This window comes from Hylobates moloch, unplaced genomic scaffold (genome assembly GCF_009828535.3).
Source record: "Hylobates moloch isolate HMO894 unplaced genomic scaffold, HMol_V3 SCAFFOLD_24, whole genome shotgun sequence".
NCBI lineage: Eukaryota > Metazoa > Chordata > Mammalia > Primates > Hylobatidae > Hylobates > Hylobates moloch.
In genome coordinates this window covers 30,239,993-30,256,557 of record NW_026652299.1, presented here as the reverse complement: position 1 = coordinate 30,256,557, position 16,565 = coordinate 30,239,993, and the positions used below count along the sequence as shown (strand labels likewise).

At 38.5% G+C, this 16,565-nt stretch overlaps 1 protein-coding gene across 1 annotated transcript in view; it reads right to left on the bottom strand.

The window, feature by feature from the left end:
• The window catches only part of CNTNAP5 (contactin associated protein family member 5), an 879,440-nt gene that overhangs the window by 114,516 nt on the left and 748,359 nt on the right, over positions 1 to 16,565 (bottom strand). The window contains exon 19 of the mRNA XM_032145556.2: positions 9,144 to 9,368. Coding sequence (XP_032001447.1) covers positions 9,144 to 9,368 — 225 coding nt within the window. The remainder of the gene's footprint in view (positions 1 to 9,143; positions 9,369 to 16,565) is intronic.

The following is a 16,565-nucleotide window of genomic DNA, read 5'->3' as shown; positions in this document are numbered from 1 at the left end:
ACATACTCAGCACTTGATAGGTATTAGTTGTTAGGAAATATTTTCTAGCTGAAAGATCAAAGACAGTGGCATATGGCTGGTGTTAGGAATTTGAACTGGATTCTTAAGGCTGGAAACTATCCCCTGACCCATCTTTCCACTGCAGCTTTAGAACAGGGCATCCGACTGCCAGAGCCCTCATTTCTTAACATCGAGAGGTCAAACTACTTATTAAAGTGGAGACATATCTTCAATAACTTTGAATTAGGAGAAATAATGATAATTCAAGGCCTCCTTGCTGGACAAAAGGTAATTAACTGCACAGAGAACCGAATAAGCCCTGAGCTCGGGCCTTTCATTGAATTTGTTTCACATCTCAAGATGTAAGTATTTACAGGTCAAGTGCTCTAAGAAGAATAAAAACATGTCTTTTCTCTCAGAAAAGCTTTCTTCACACTGACTGCAACTATTTTCTTAATCCTTAAACCTCTAATTAGAGTTCCAGTCCAAAAGCTAAACATTCAATCTCCCATTTTCTCTATCCCTGGCTTAAAAAAAAAAAAAAAAAAAAAAAAAAGGTAAAATAAAGGTAGTTCAGTAACTAGCCTGTCCTTTGGTCTCTTTTGTAATAACCCTTCTTTGTATTTATGCCACATCTTTCAAGTGAGTCTCTCCAAGCCCTTTACAGACAGGATCTCATTAATGCCCCACCACACTGCTGCGAGACCCTTGACCAACACGATTATCCCACATTTACAGATGAAGAACCAAGCCACTTTGTGCACTCCTTTTTTCTTTCTACAAACAATGAAGCATCATAAGGGCAAATAATAATTATTCTGATTCTCACAGTACAGCTGTAAGCAACCAGCCTTGCTGAAAAAACAAGCAGTTGCTCAATTCTTGGAAAATTTCTGAAGAGTTGTTTAAACTGGGAAAGTACAAAATGAGAAGACCCAGAGGCCCTGAGAACATAGGGCCACAGAATGCCAGCTCTACAGAGACCCACTCCCCAAGCAACCCTGCCTCCCACACATACATCACAGGTGGCAGGACAGAATCTCAAAAAGAATATGATTAAGAACTCAATTAATGCAATGTATATTCATGCCTATTTATACTAGAAGACTTTTGAAATGCACCAGGAAGAGCTACCCCTCTCCCCAATACGGCCCCACTGTCATCCTATAACATTTTCTCATGGATTCTATAGGGCATTTCCCCTCTCACTGTATATGTAGCTTCTCCTCCTACTAGATTCAAAATACATTAATTAAATCCAAGAATAATCAGAGGTGAACTATATGCTAAGTTACTCTGCCTCACACTGACATTACAAAGATGAATTATATATTAATCTTAACCCCAAGAATCTTTCTGAAGTCAACTACACCATACTTATTTTTCTACCATGAACACATAGAACAGCATCTAGCACATGTTAGGTATTATAGAATAAATGTTTGTGTCTCCACAAGACTCATATGTTGAAGACTAACTCTAGTGTGGTTGTATTTGGAAAGGAGGCCTCTAAGGAAGTAATTCAGGGTAAATGAGGTCATTAGGGTAGGCCTCTCATCCTATAGGATTAGTGTCCTTATAAGAAGAGACACCAGCAAAGCCCCTCTGTCTCTCTCTCCCTTTCTCCTCATTCATGAGGAAAGACCATGTGAGCACACAGGAAAAGGTGGCCAACACAAAGGCAGGGTCCTCAACAGACGCCAACACTGTCAATACCTTGAACTTGGACTTCCAGTCTCCAGAACTGTTAGAAAATAAATTGTTGTTGTTTATGTCATTCAGTCTGTGGTATTTTGTTTTGGCAGCCCTGGCAAACTGAGACAGTAGGTATTAAACAGATGTTTGTAGAGTTGATTGTATTTTGACATTTTTGTTGGCTTTATTTCCATACTAGCTTTTTTCTGAGGGTCTTAGAGGACTGACTTAGAAGCTGCTATTGTCTCTATTTTGATTTTCTTTGATGCTGGCACATGCTGCCCAGCTAGCTCCACAGCCAAAGTTGTTGGGGTTGAGGTGGGGAGTTTCCTTGTGTTTGACTGTTGCCCCAGGTGTATTGTGCAAGGACCAGCCCTGCAGTGAGCAGAAGTCTTAGTTAGTTCTACACATAACTCTGTTTCCTAGTTATTATAGCTCTCTCTCTCTCTTTACACACACACACACAGACACACACACACACACACACATCTCTCTTTATTTTAGAAACATCAGAGAAGGTCCCTGAAGGTCTACGTCAGGGAGCATTTGAGAAAGTCATTCTTAAAAGGTTTCGTTTTCATGCTTGTATCTATTAAAATCTGTTTCCTGTGCCTAGAGACAGCCGGTTTTCAAGAGGACACCCTGTACCTTATCTTTCTCCTTCTTCAGGGTAATGTCCCATCCAGGCCCAAGCGTTCTGCCTCTAGGCACTGCACATTTTCATTTCCTCTTTGTATTAATTTTTAACCCCAAATTCCCCAAATCTTAGCCTTCACATTCATGCTCTGATAACCCCAGGATGCAGATCATTCATATTATTACTTTTACCAATAAGGAAATAAAGTGTGTTTTATAGTTTACAGTCTACACATCATAGTTACTTGCATCATCTCATTTGACCTTTGTCTGCTCAGTTGGCTACAATAAAATGTCATAGACTGAGTGAGTGACTCAGACAACACAATTTATTTTCTCAAACTTCTAGAGGCTGGGAAATACAAACACAAGTGCTGGCTGATTCAGGCCCTGTTGAGGGCTCTCTTCCTGGCTTGTGGATGGCCGCCTTCTCAGTGTCCTCATATGACATTCAAAGAGAGAGCTGGAGACAGAGTTCTCTAGTGTCTCCTGCTTTAAGGACACTAATCCTGTCGGATTAGGGCTCCAATCTTATAATTTCATTTAACCTAATTACCCTCTTACTCCAAATACAGCTACACCGAGGGTCGTGGATTTTGGGAAGGGGGTGGTCACAACTCCGTTCATAGCAATCTTCTTGGGACTTAGGAGCATATCAAAAAATAAAGCATAAACAACAACAAAGAGAAGAGAAACAAGGATTACCCAGATCCAGTGCTACTCAGCATGCCACTGTTTCTCCAGTCAGGCCCAACCTTAGCACCCTAGTCTAACCCTGTGGTAATGGAAGTGCCCTCTGTCCTGCCCTTATCATCCATTGACCTTCCCTGGGAGAAAGTGACTAGGAGGGCTCTTTATCGTCCTCTGGAGGTTACAGTGTGTCATAACCGCATTACAGTGAAATGGATGATGAAAGTACAAGAGATTGTTGGAAAGCCCAGAAATGTAGGGAATGAAACAACTAAAACAAAGTCTGGCAGATAGCAAAATAGTCTCCTCCTGGGAGACTATTGGGAATTTTAAATTCAAAATCAGCAAAGTGTTACTTGACACAAGCCCAGAGACTAAAGTGGTCAGGGCTTAGTAATGCTGTCAAAATAATCCTTCCAAGACTTGCTTTTCGCCTTCTGTTTATCAGGATTCTTGCTGCTCTGAGGAAATCAAGCATATGCTGGTGTCAGGGAGGGGCTATGTGGAGGCAGCATTACACTTTGAAGGGCTTCCATAAGATAGCAGTAATGGCAGGGGTGTTTTAAAGTCAACCCAGCCCTGGCTAGCCACTGCAGAGTTTTGTGCTTTGAAAATGCTCCCTCCCTGGCTTCCTTCTTATTCTTGCCTCCCTTGAGTTAGTGTGTTCAAAGTATAAAGTGTCGCAGTTCATCATTATTCCCTCCAAGGTGTGTGCAATCACAAATGCAGACAGTGCATCTTTTGAATGCATATGCTTAAAAAAGATTGATAAAAAGGAAATCCTGAAGCAAAGTCGGACAAACCATTTGGTGCTGGAGGGCAGCTGCACAGCCTCCCCAGAAGGTGATCTGGGAACCGTATTTGGATTTTGTACCCAAAGGATTTCACCATAGATGGATAGCCCTAGAGTTAGTGCATATTCTAAATTTGACTTTGCATTTCTATCAACAAAGAAGATGATGAAAGAATAGAAACAGAAATTGATCATAACACATGTATAGATTTCAACTGCAATGTGAATAAAATGGAAAAAATGATGAACAATCAAAAATAATTTTAATTTTTATGAAAAAATATAATGTCTGCTGGAGAACACTAATTTATCTTTCATGACCAACTCAAGCGTCACCCTCTCTAGAAAGCCTTTTCTGACCTTCTCTCCCAAAGAGAATTGATCATCTTTAACTCACTCTACCTAGAACAGACTTCTTCCTAGCATTGATGACATTTATTTTTTTTAACTTATGTTTCTCTCCCATAACTAGACTTCTTTTTTTTTTGGAAGGAGTCTCGCTCTGTCGCCCAGCCTGGAGTGCAGTGGCGTGATCTCGGCTCACTGCAAGTTGCACCTCCCGGGTTGATGCCATTCTCCTGCCTCAGCCTCCCTAGTAGCTGGGACTTCGGGCGCCCGCCACCATGCCTGGCTAATTTTTTGTACTTTTAGTAGAGACGGGTTTTCACCGTGTTAGCCAGGATGATCTCGATCTCCTGACCTCGTGATCCACCCGCCTCGGCCTCCCAAAGTGCTGGGATTACAGGTGTGAGCCACCGCGCCCAGCCAATTAGATTTCTTAAAGCCAGGGAAGGATGCTTTCTGTTTGTCTTTGTCTCTCCAATACATGAGCTAGTATCTGCCACATGGTAAGTGCTCCATGAATATTTTTTGAGTTGCAAATTTGAAAGAGAAATCCCAACTATTGTGGAGAAGGCAAATCCATCACTCAATAAAATTCTGTGAAGGTGCTGTGTATCTTCAAAATGAGCTCTTCTCCCTTTCTGGACCCTTTTCCTCTCTTCAAGACCCCTTCTCCTCCAACTGTCCAGACTCGGAGAAGTTGTCTGTGGCCATAGCCCCAGGTTACAGAACTAAAACTGCCTTCTCTTTCCTAACAACTCTCTGACCTCAAAATGTCTCTCTTTCTGCCTCTGTTCTTCCATTCCAGAAATTAAACTAATTTCTTTTTATTTAGGAAGAAGTATCTGTTTTCCTTTGAAAAGATAGCAGCAGTTTAACCAGAAGGAGTCTGTAGTTGGAGAAATTTCAAGAATAATGATAAAGGGCAAAGAAGAATTCCAACCCTGGAAAATCAAACCCCTGCCAGGGAGAGACTTATAACCATGACTTTGAATCACATTGATCTTCTTTCCTCTGGCCTGTTGAACTATATTAAATAAATTTGCAAGCTGAGAATTGTGTGCAGTGTTTATGCAACTCATCCACCTTACTCCACCTGCTGACTTCTTAACCCAGAGTGCTAAAATTAGAGCCATTGTGTACAACCTGGAGGCCGATACTTGATTTTTTTTTGGAGAAAGCAAAATGGGCTCCCTATAAGAGTGGCCCTCTCATAATTTCCACCAGATTCCCAAGGCTATCTTCAGTCACAAAGGTTAAGACAACTAGACTAACAGAAGACTCTTAATTCTTCTCAGGAAGGTTTGAATCGATTTTTCATGAAAACTTTCACAGATAATAAATAACCTCTCCCTGTAAATCCTGTGGTTTTCTGATCTTTTTCAATCTCTAATAATCCTTAACTCCCAATAGTATTTTCACAGGTATATTTTTTTCACGACAGTGTATCAAAGTCACATTAAAATATTCCCAGTTCTTTATAATACAATGCCTACCCCCCATGATTCTCTGGTAATTAGGTCAATGGCCTAGTAGAACAAACATACTGGGAACAAGCTGTAAGAATATCGATTCTTTATTCCTCAAAGCAGCATTTCAAAGTCTGCAAATGAAGCCTTAACAGAAAGAAATATTAATGTAAGACTACACGAGAAGGGAATAAAGAATCACAAAATCTAAGACTTGGGAAGAAACTCAGAGGTTATTATTTTTTCCTGTCATCTACTCCTGTGATAGTTATGGTTTCTCCAACAAATAGTCATGTATTATTATTTGAGGACCTCCAATGGCAAAGAATTCACTACCACTCAAGGTATTTTATTCCACTGTTATAATCCCTGAATTTTTAGAAGATTCATCTTAAAATTTAGTCAAAATCTCCCTTCTAGTTAGTTTGCTGTAGAAATCTAGGTATCATGACTGCCTCCTCTATCTAGATTGCCTTTCAAAAAGTTGAAGGCAGATTTTTTAGTCTCTCATTCCTTATCTCCTTTAGACAGCACTTAGTCCTACATTTCTTCGCTTATCTTCACAGTTCCTGATACTGTGTAGTTTGACTAGTAATTACACAGAGAGTTAATAAAAAAATGAATGATTGAGCACATATCTTAGCTGTATCTCTGCAGTATAAGGAGATGGCAAGAGATGCTCAGGATTCTAAATCAGGGCATCTTTCCCACCACCTACTGCTGTGGGTTCCCTGGAGCATAGTGTGGTGGGGGTGTTCTAAGCTGGAGTGGGGAAGGGGGACACTCTATTAATAACAACGTCCTGGACATCCATCTCGCATGAGTTAGCCTGAGCTAACTAAAATATATTAAATATATAAAACCAAGCTGTACCCTGACCACCTTGGACACATGTTCTCAGGACCTCCTGAGGACTGTGTCACAGGCCATGGTCACTCATATTTGGCTCAGGACTCATATCTGAACTTTCACACATGCCCTGAGACCTAAACTTAATCATACAAACAAGGAACAAGTACCTTCTTGATTCCTGCATGTAGCCAGGACTTTAAAACATGCAGATGCCTACGGGATCAGGCAGCTTTTAATAGAGTAAGACTTCAGGATGTCAGAAGATAGGGGCAGGATAGAATTCAAGGATGCTTTCTCAGTTAAATAGATTCACATTATTTAAAACATTATGCATTTTAAAAACACTCTTAGTTTAGCCCTTGTGGTTAAGAATACAGAATATGCCACCAGACTGAAGAAGGGAGGGTGAATCCAGCTCTGCTTCTTACTTGCTGTGAGATTTTGAAGTGCCTCAGCTTCTATAACAATACATCAGTTAAACAGGGTTGTGATGAGAAGTAAATGTTGTGTGGATTAATTAAAATAGTGCTCAGTATAGAGTTATATATGTGTGTGTGCAATTTGATACAATTATATTCATTATGCACTGTCTGTCTTCATGGCAGCTGTATTTCCCTAGGCATGGCCTGACAGGTACAATTGTGCCTATGGAACTATACCCAAAAGATGCTTTGGAAAAAATCTTGCGTTGGTTGTAACCAACCATCTTACTAAGGTCCAATGACATCATTAGAGGATGATATTGTTTAGAACGAAGGCTGCTGGCTGACTATTGAGAAACCTGGATTCTGGTCCCCACTGTGCCATAAATTACCTCATTGGCATGCCCACCTACTGAACTTCTCCATGCCTCAGTATCCTCAGTCAGCTTTATCACCTTCACAAAGCCCTGATGGGCAGAGTCTAAGACCTGCTCCATGCCTCAGTGTCCTCAGTCAGCTTTATCACCCTCACAAAGCCCTGATGGGCAGGGTCTATGACCTGCTATGTTGATAGAATGGTCCTAATCATAATCACATAAAGGGCTATTGATAAACAGATCTAATTACCCATAGTGTTTCCCCCTCTCTCTTGTGGATTCTTCAAGTCCAGATGGGCTTAGAATGAGCCATTGTCATCCTAGTCTCTATTTCTCTCTATTTTCCTTCCCTTCTATTTTTTTCTTAGAAAGAAGGACACCTGTTACATCATGTGGTCCATCATCATTATTTCACTTCAGGCCTGATTCAGCATTTGATCATTTCTTTACACCCATTCATCATTCATGGCTTTTGATGTAAATAGCTGGAAAGCAAGATGAATCAAAGAGGAATAAACCCAAGAAAAAATAAAGCAAGATAATCTAGAGTTTCCTCATAAGGCCTGGAGAGGACTCTGTGTATGGGGCACACTCCAGGCTTCCTTTCTGCTCGGTCCCACCACTGTCCATGCAGAAACTCAGTGACATGGCTTGGGCAGAATCTGCCAAGGCCCAGCCCCATCTCATGACACCAGCAGATGACAAAGGGAAGAAAGTTGTATTCTTGATCACAGGACAGTGTTTTTTAAGATCATACTATTGTATGTTCTACCCCATAAGGTTTTGATCTAATAGTGTTCCTGCCATGACTATGTCAAAAATAGTCATCCTTGCAGGGTAGAATTAAGCAGTATCAGAAGAAAGTCTCAACTCGCAGTAGCCATCCTAACTGGTGTCGTTCACCATTCCTTGCATGAAGTGTATTCCACCTTCCTTATCACTCTCAATTTCTCATATTTCATTTTGCCCAAATTCTTTCCAAAAATCTGATTCTCACCTACTACTTATATTAATAATGGGCAATTTAGGCACTAGAACCTATTGGATACCATGCAAATTGAAAAATGATATCTTCCTCAGATACTATGATATTGAGCTTATCACTAGTCTTGAAGCTTAAATAATAAATAACATTTAAAAAAATCATCCTTTCATTTAGCATTAGGAAAAAATTGCCCTGTAATTTTGTGAATTTTGTATCAAGTTGGAGTAATTATAAAAATAAAGGAAGTGATAACATTTTGATTTATAAAACAATAGTATTACAGTTTTGTCAAATAAAATGCCCCAAATCTTTCTGTTTCAAAATAGCAAATGCCACAGTTTGTCATTATCTTAAAAAAAAAAAGCCTCAGAAAAAGAAATCTGATTCCCAGAAGCAAGCCACCTATTCCCCAAGGTTATGACTCATATACTAACTACTTCTCTCTAAGACCTGGACAACGGCTTCTATTAATACAGCCTGCATGTATGCTCATTGTTTTAACAGCCCTCAGTAAAGAAGACTGAAGCAAAGATGACAAAATATATGTGGCAAGTGTCCTTCTGAAATTCAGATATGCTTATGATCTTCTCCTATGCACTTAATGGATTCCAGCACAGAATAAATAATAAAGAATTACTGCTATCCAGTTGAGGCAAATTAAAGTCAATGCATTTGAGACTTCAGCGGTGAATTGACACTGGCCCTGAATACCAATTGCAACTCATAAAGGTAAAGAATAATCAAGGGTTTGGCTGGAAGTCTGGAAATAAGCTTCCCAGATGGGACGAATTTGAGGTTGAAATTATGCAGAGTTCTGGAGGGCACGCACCGTCCCTCCAGCCCAGGCTGAGACTCCACTGGGCATCATGCCATCACACTTACCATTCTTGCAGAGCAGAACAGCCAGGAAGTCCTGAGAAGAAGAATTGATAAAGAGCAAAAGACTGGGTGCCTGGGCTGTCACAAAGCTAAGTGCGATGTTTTCCTTGGATGGAGCTGAATCTGTGTAAATAGCTGAGGATGACAGGCTTATATTCTTGGTCACAGGATAGGGTTCTTGAAACATGTAAGTAACCGACGTGCCAGCCTCAAAAACAGCAGAAACCTCTGCAAAATATAAGAGGGGAGAGCACACATTGAAACCTTTAGATCCATTGCTCAAGCTAGCCATAACTGCTTTCTCATTTCCTATGCGCTGGGCACTGTGTGAGGAGTATTACATGCATCAGACAACATGTTCCCCACAATAATTTTGAAGTGGCAGAAGTCACTATTCTTAACTTACAAATGAAAAACAATGCTCTCATAGGTTACAAATCTTGAACAGGATTGCATAGCCAGAAAAGAAAGCTCAGGTTTGCCTCCTGTGGTTTAAGTCCAGCTCTACATACATCTGCAAAATAATGACCATGTGCCAGGCTAATTTCCTGAGAAGCAAAGATAAAATGTCCCTGCCTCCAGCATAGTGCATAGAGAAATACACTGGAACCATCTTACTCCCAAAACTGAGAACCTGACAGTTCTAGTTTGTGTTCTTCTTCTGGTATCTCAGGGGGATTGTGGATGGTCTCTAAATACAGAACAAGATATTAGGGTGAGCAGCAGTAATTCTCTATGATGTTGATAAAGCATGAAGAACAATGAAAACAGCAAAGAAGAAATTTATGGATAAAGCAGAAAAGGCATAGGTCTCCAACTCTTCAACTCACTTTTTTAGATGTGTAGGCATTGGTACTCAGTTCCAAAATATAGCCAAGACTTGGATAAATAGGCTTTCCTATGGGAAACAATCCCTCTAGCATAACACACTGAATGGAGATCTGCCACCACCAGGAAGAAATATGGGATCTAGAAACTGATAAAATTCATTTAGTGGGATCTGTAAATCACCCAGCCTCCATGAACAATGCTCTAGCACACCAACTGTTACCATGTTAGTGTAGTGGAACTAGCACTGAGTGACTCAGCACTGGATATGGAGTCTCACTTGATTTCAGGCCGGCCATGTGGTCCCAGGCAAGATAATGAACTTTGTGGAGAATGTTTTCTTATCTGATGAATGGGAATCATAACACTTACCTCATCAGTATTTCTCTGATGTGTGTGATCTAATGTATGTAAAGCACTTAAGAGAGTTGCCCAGTACAGTTTGAACTTACAAAGTTTAGAAGAGAATTTAACCTGAATCCATCCCAATAGACTTTATACAATATATTCATTTATTAAATGTTCGTCTGTCCAAATGCTGAGATACTCTCCTTAGATGAAGGCTGCTCTTGAGTTCACTTTAAATTTTATCTCTACAGTAACAGAGTGTGTGGGGAAGGCTTTTTCATAGTGCAGCGCATCTTAGATCAGGTAGCAAGCCTCTGCCGTAAAAACTGCACAGTAAACATAAACCCACCTTGGCATGATTAATTTCCCTTTGTCCTAAATGGCATATGGAATGTTCCAAATTCCCCATGAAAGTCTCTGATTGAGTTAGTGGCACCTAGAATATAATAATACCTGGCTTTTGCTTCCTAATTCTATTGCAAATGTGTTCCACCTTGTGAAAATTCTGTAACAATCTGTAATAGTGCCAAAAAATTAAAGTTGCATATTTATGAATCTTGCCTAGCAGATTGGGAATACTAGTTCATTTTTACTAAAGGTTCAGAGAAAGTGTTTTGCATTTATCATGCAGGTTACAACCTTGGTACTCCTGTTTATAAAAATATGCAGCAGACATCTGTGACAGTGAGAATTCTGGTTATCAACAGCTTGATTCAAGAATTTTCCTTGAGTAAATTTTCTCAGGGATATTTGGTCTGCATTTTGAGCTACTGCCTCCTAGTTAACAAAATAAAGGACTTTTATTTGGTATTTGTGTGTGTGCTTAAATGGAAGTAAAATTCAGAGCATTCTGTTAGGAATAACATAGATATGGGCATATACAAGATACTACTTTTTTCTTTATACTTAAGACAATAAATTAAAAATGAAAAGCATTTTGTAATTAGAAATGTCAAACCAAATTTCTGTTGTCACTCTTCCTCCAGCCCCAGTTCTAGTTATTTTTAATGTTTAAATATTGTCTGTTTTATCATAAAGCTAAATTCAGCAATACACCTGGACTCTATTATTCTTTCAGTTCCTTATACTTTACAATCTAAGAGTTTAAGCTTTTGATCAGAGGGGTTGAGTCATCTGAACATCTAAAACCACTGGCCAAAAAGGATAAAGACACTTAACCTGAAAGTGATTTCTAATGACCATGATGATTCTCCAAGGCCACCGAGCCACTATCAACAACACCTCTACAACATCCACTTGGTGGAAGAATCTATGCTAACTAGATTCTGAGATGGTAAGACACATATTTTAAAAAAACAAACATTTGGGCCAGGCACGGTGGCTCACACCTGTAATCCCAACACATTGGGAGGCAGAGGTAGGTAGATCACCCGAGGTCAGGAGTTCGAGGCCAGCCTGACCAACATGGCAAAACCCCACCTCTACTAAAAATACAAAAATTAGCTGGGTGTGGTGGTAGGTGCTTGTAATCCCAGCTACTGGGGAGGCCAAGACAGGAGAATCACTTGAACCCAGGAGGTGTGGGTTGCAGTGAGCTGAGATTGTGCCATTGCACTCCAGCCTGGGTGACAGAGTGAGACTTTGTCAAACGAAACAAAACAAAACAAAACAAAACAACAAACAAAAACAAAACAAAACAAAAATACCAATGGACCAATAGAAGTTAACCTTGGACTTGATGTGTTAGTGACAGAGACAATGTTTTCCAGAGCTGGATGTCTCTGAGAGCAGAGCCTCCTGAGACCTGCAAGAGGATCTCCATATTGACAGGGCATTGGTGGGTGACATGAAGTAGGAGAAGGAGCTGGAAATGGGATGGTACTGGAGGGTGTGTCTCTGAGCCTCCATGGGGCCTGTAGACTTGGAGATAAAACCTGAATCTACACACATCCTGCAATCACAGGATCCCATTCAATCTCACGTTACTCAAATATAAATCAGGATGAATTCAGTCTTGGGATGGGTGAAAGATTGGAAGAAAGTACATAAAAGCACAACACATAGTAGGAACTCAATGAACAGTAGCCGGTTTTAATAATAGTAGTAGAATTAGATTTGGAATTAGAACAAACAGAAAGACCAGTCCTGGGTAATGAATAGTCTAGAAATTACCCAGAAATCATCCAAGCTCTAATTAATTTAGATAAAATCAAACAAGCTAAATAAAAATAAAACAATTGGAAATTTGAACACTGAGCAATTATTTCAAAAATTATTATACTTTTCTTATGATAATGATCCTGTGGCTATGTGTTTATCATGAGTGCTTATATTTTAGCAATACATTATGTAATATTTGTAGATGAAATAGTACTATATCTGGGATTTTCTTCAAAATAATAAAGGAGGAGGATAGGACTTGAGTGTATCGATGAAATAAAAATGATCATGAGTTTGTAACTGTTGGAGTTAGATAACCGGTGGATGGGAGTTCTTAAACTCTTCCCTGTCCTACAGCATATGTTTGCCATTTTTCCATAATAAAAAGTGAAAATAAATGGTATAAATTGAAATGAATATAAGTATTAAATGATTTCTGGACAGGTTTTTGGCAATATGTAAAGAGTACCCAAATGTACATACTTTTATTTTTTTCACTGAAATTGTTATTAAGAAAATAATCAATATATGTGTTTATTTTAGCATTATTTACACACAAAATTTTAGATAATGAAAAATTTCAATCAATAAGAAGAGTCAGCATTTAGTGAGACTTTACATGCCATGGGCTATGCCATGTGCTTTGTGGAGCGCTCATCGAATGTTAAACACAACTCCCTGTGAAAGAGTCCTGTGCTTCCCACATCTCATAGATGAGGAAACCAAGGAATCTTGAGGTTGAGCTACACAACCAGTGTCATACAACGTGGACTGTAGATGAACCAGAACCTTAACTCGGGCAGGGGTGGTGCCAGAGCTCCACGATTTATCTGTGAGCAGTAATGCTCTGGTAATAGGATGGATTAGACAAGAGAAGGCAGTAGCACCAGATGGAACATATTGCAATCATTAAGACGGATGCTAACAAATATTGGTGACTTACATAGAAATGCTTTTGAAAGGAAATAAAGAAAATCCAGAATATAAAATGTAATGGGCAAAATTATCTTAGTTATATTAAGTGCAAGGGGATAAAAAACTAGAAGGAAGTATAAATTCCCTATTAATGATTATTTCTGAGTACTTAGATTGGGTTTTAACTTTTCTAGATTTCTAAATAAATTTTCAAATAAATTTTATAAATAATTATCTTACATTTTAATTAGGAAGAAAAAACATTTAAATTAAAACACCGTGACAGTCGTACCCAGGTTCTTTATTAATGGTGTGTGTGTAGGGGGGATAAGAGAGATAACAACAAACACACATCAGCAAATGGTGTTGAGACAAGGATACACCCACATGCAAAAGATTAAAGCTGGATCCCCTACCTCACAACAAATATAAAAATTCACTCATAATGCATCAAAGACCTAACTGTGAGAGCTAAAACTATAAAACTCTTAGGAGAAACCATAGGTGTAAATTTTCATGATCTTGGATTAAGTAAGTCTTCCTTAGCTATGATCCTAAATGTATAAACAAAAAAGATAGGAGACTAGAGAAAATGAACTTGATCAGAATTTAAAATTTAGTGTTTCAAAAAGACACTATGAAGAAGACAAAATACAGCCCACAGAACTGGAGAAAACATTTGCAAATCATATATCTCATAAGGGAATTATGTTCCAAACATACAACAAATTATTACAACTGACGAGTAAAAAGAAGAAAAATTTAAAATCTACAAAAGATGTTAGACATTTCTCCAAAAAAATTATGTATACAAATGGACAATAAGCACAGGAAAAGATATCAAATATCATTAGTCATTGGGGAATGCAAGTCAAAACCACAATGCGATAGCATTTCATATTCATTAAAATGTCTATTATCAAAAAGTCAGACAATAAAAAGTGTTGGCAAGAAGGTGAAGAAATTGGAGACCTCATTAACTGCTGGTGAGAATGTAAAATGGAACAGCCAATTTGAAAAAGTTAGAAAGTTCCTCAAAAAGATTAAACCTATAGTTACCGTATGACACAACAATCTCACTTCTAGGTATATATCCAAGAGGATAGACAACATATGTTTGCACAAAAATGTGTACATATTTATGACAGTGTTATGTATAATAGCCAAAGAAATGAAACCCTCCCAACATCCATTAACTGATCAATGGATGAATGGATAAACAAACTGTGGTGCTTTCACACTATGGAACACTCTTTGGCCATTAAAAAGGAATAAAGTAATGATGAATGTTATAACACGGATGAACTGGGACAATATTATGTGAAGTAAAAGAAATCAGACACAAAAAGATCACATACTATATGGTTCTATCTATATGAAAGGCTCAGGATGGGCAAATCTACAGAAAAAGAAAGTAGATTAGTGGTTTCCAGGGACGTGGGAAGAGGTAACTGGGGAGTGGCTGCTAATGACATGGAATTTATTTTTGAGATGATGAAAATACTCTGCAACTGATGGTGGTGATGATTATACAACTGTGTGAATATCCTAAACATCACTGAATTATACACCTTAAAAGAGTGGGTTTTATTGTCTATAAATTACATCTCAATAACAGAAAGAGAGAGAAAAATGCACAAAACAAAAGCTGCATATTTGAAGCTATGGAATCATATTACCTTGTTCACGTATAGAATGAAATTAGGGTCATAAAGAGAAAAAATGAACCAAAAACAAGCTAGATGGACCTCCTGACATTTAGCAAATTAGTACACCTTTATTAACCCCTAATAAGTTAAATTTAGATTTTAATACCTGCTCTATTTGTTTGGATGAGGAATATATGTTGCAATTAATTACTAGGTTATTTTTTATGATGATTACTTCTTCATACCATTATGAGAAACGGAAAAATGGCCAATGAAACATAGTTCTGACCTAGGAATTAGTAATGAAAAAAATGTCCTTAATTCTATCCAAGATATATTCAGTATTTACACACCATCTCCTTGAAATATACTGTGCCATAGTAAGTAGCATGGAAGGCTGCCCCAGTCGCCCAACAGACCACCCTCTGTTCAGAACCATTTTGTAGCCGCTGGCTCCCCATTTCAGTTCCGGCCATATTCCCCAAGGGCAGTTGGCAGGGCTCAAAGATGTGACTAACAAGGCCATCTTCCATACATTGCAAGGATTTAATACTGAGGGAATCATTTTCTTAGAATTATCAGAAAGAACGAAGAGTTTGGAAATAGTAAAATACAAAGCATATGAAAAGGCTAGGCACACATTTGCCTATGTAACTGGCAGATCATAATTAAAAGTGGGAGGGAGCACAGAGCTGTTGCAACATATGCAGGGAAAAGATACAGGGCCATGGACAGAAGAAAATTAATATGAATGGTTTTGGAGAAAGGAGCCAAAAAAAAAAAAAAAGAAATTTGGCTACATTTAGAATAATATGATCTATGAGATCTTTGAATAATGTCCCCAGAGAAATGCAGAGAGGTCTACTGTTCATGTCCTTCCAAACAAAAGACTTGGTTAGAGATGCTGAGAAGAATGCCTGTGCATTTCAGTGCCTGGGTCTGATAGGATTTATTCTGTTTGTGCTCCTTCTAGCATGTGGGATGGTTCAAAGGGCAGCATTCACACTTCTCAGGGGAAGTTGTTCAGAGACCTCCCCCAGTGTGAATACCTAGCAGCACTTTGCTTGTTTAGCTCATAATATGAGTCCCTGGAATGGAAACTTTTATTTTAAGCTTCCATGCAGTTAACCCGAAAAGTTTTACCATTAATTTTCTCCCAAGAAGCATACCATGCTCTTCAGCAATAATAAGTAAGTAATTCAAACTAATTCAGGAGAAGACCCCTGTATGAATGAACGGAGGGCTCAAACTATAGTATCCTTCAAATAAAACAGTGAGTGCTTTTTTTCCCTTTTGTTTCTAAGTTCCAACAGTAGTAAGCTGGACTAAATAAACCATTGCTTTGTAAAGGTGCTTCGAAGATGTGCTTTAATGAATTGAGAAGCATTATTTATAATTGCTCTGATTGTTTGTAAATGGTGTCTCAAAGTGATTCAAGCATTTTATTTTAATAATTTAAATGCTGCTCTTGAAATATTGTTTACATTATTTACTGAACAAACTTTTTCCATCAATTAAATAAACTTTAAAATGTTGCAAAAATTGAGAGTACACCAAATCTTTT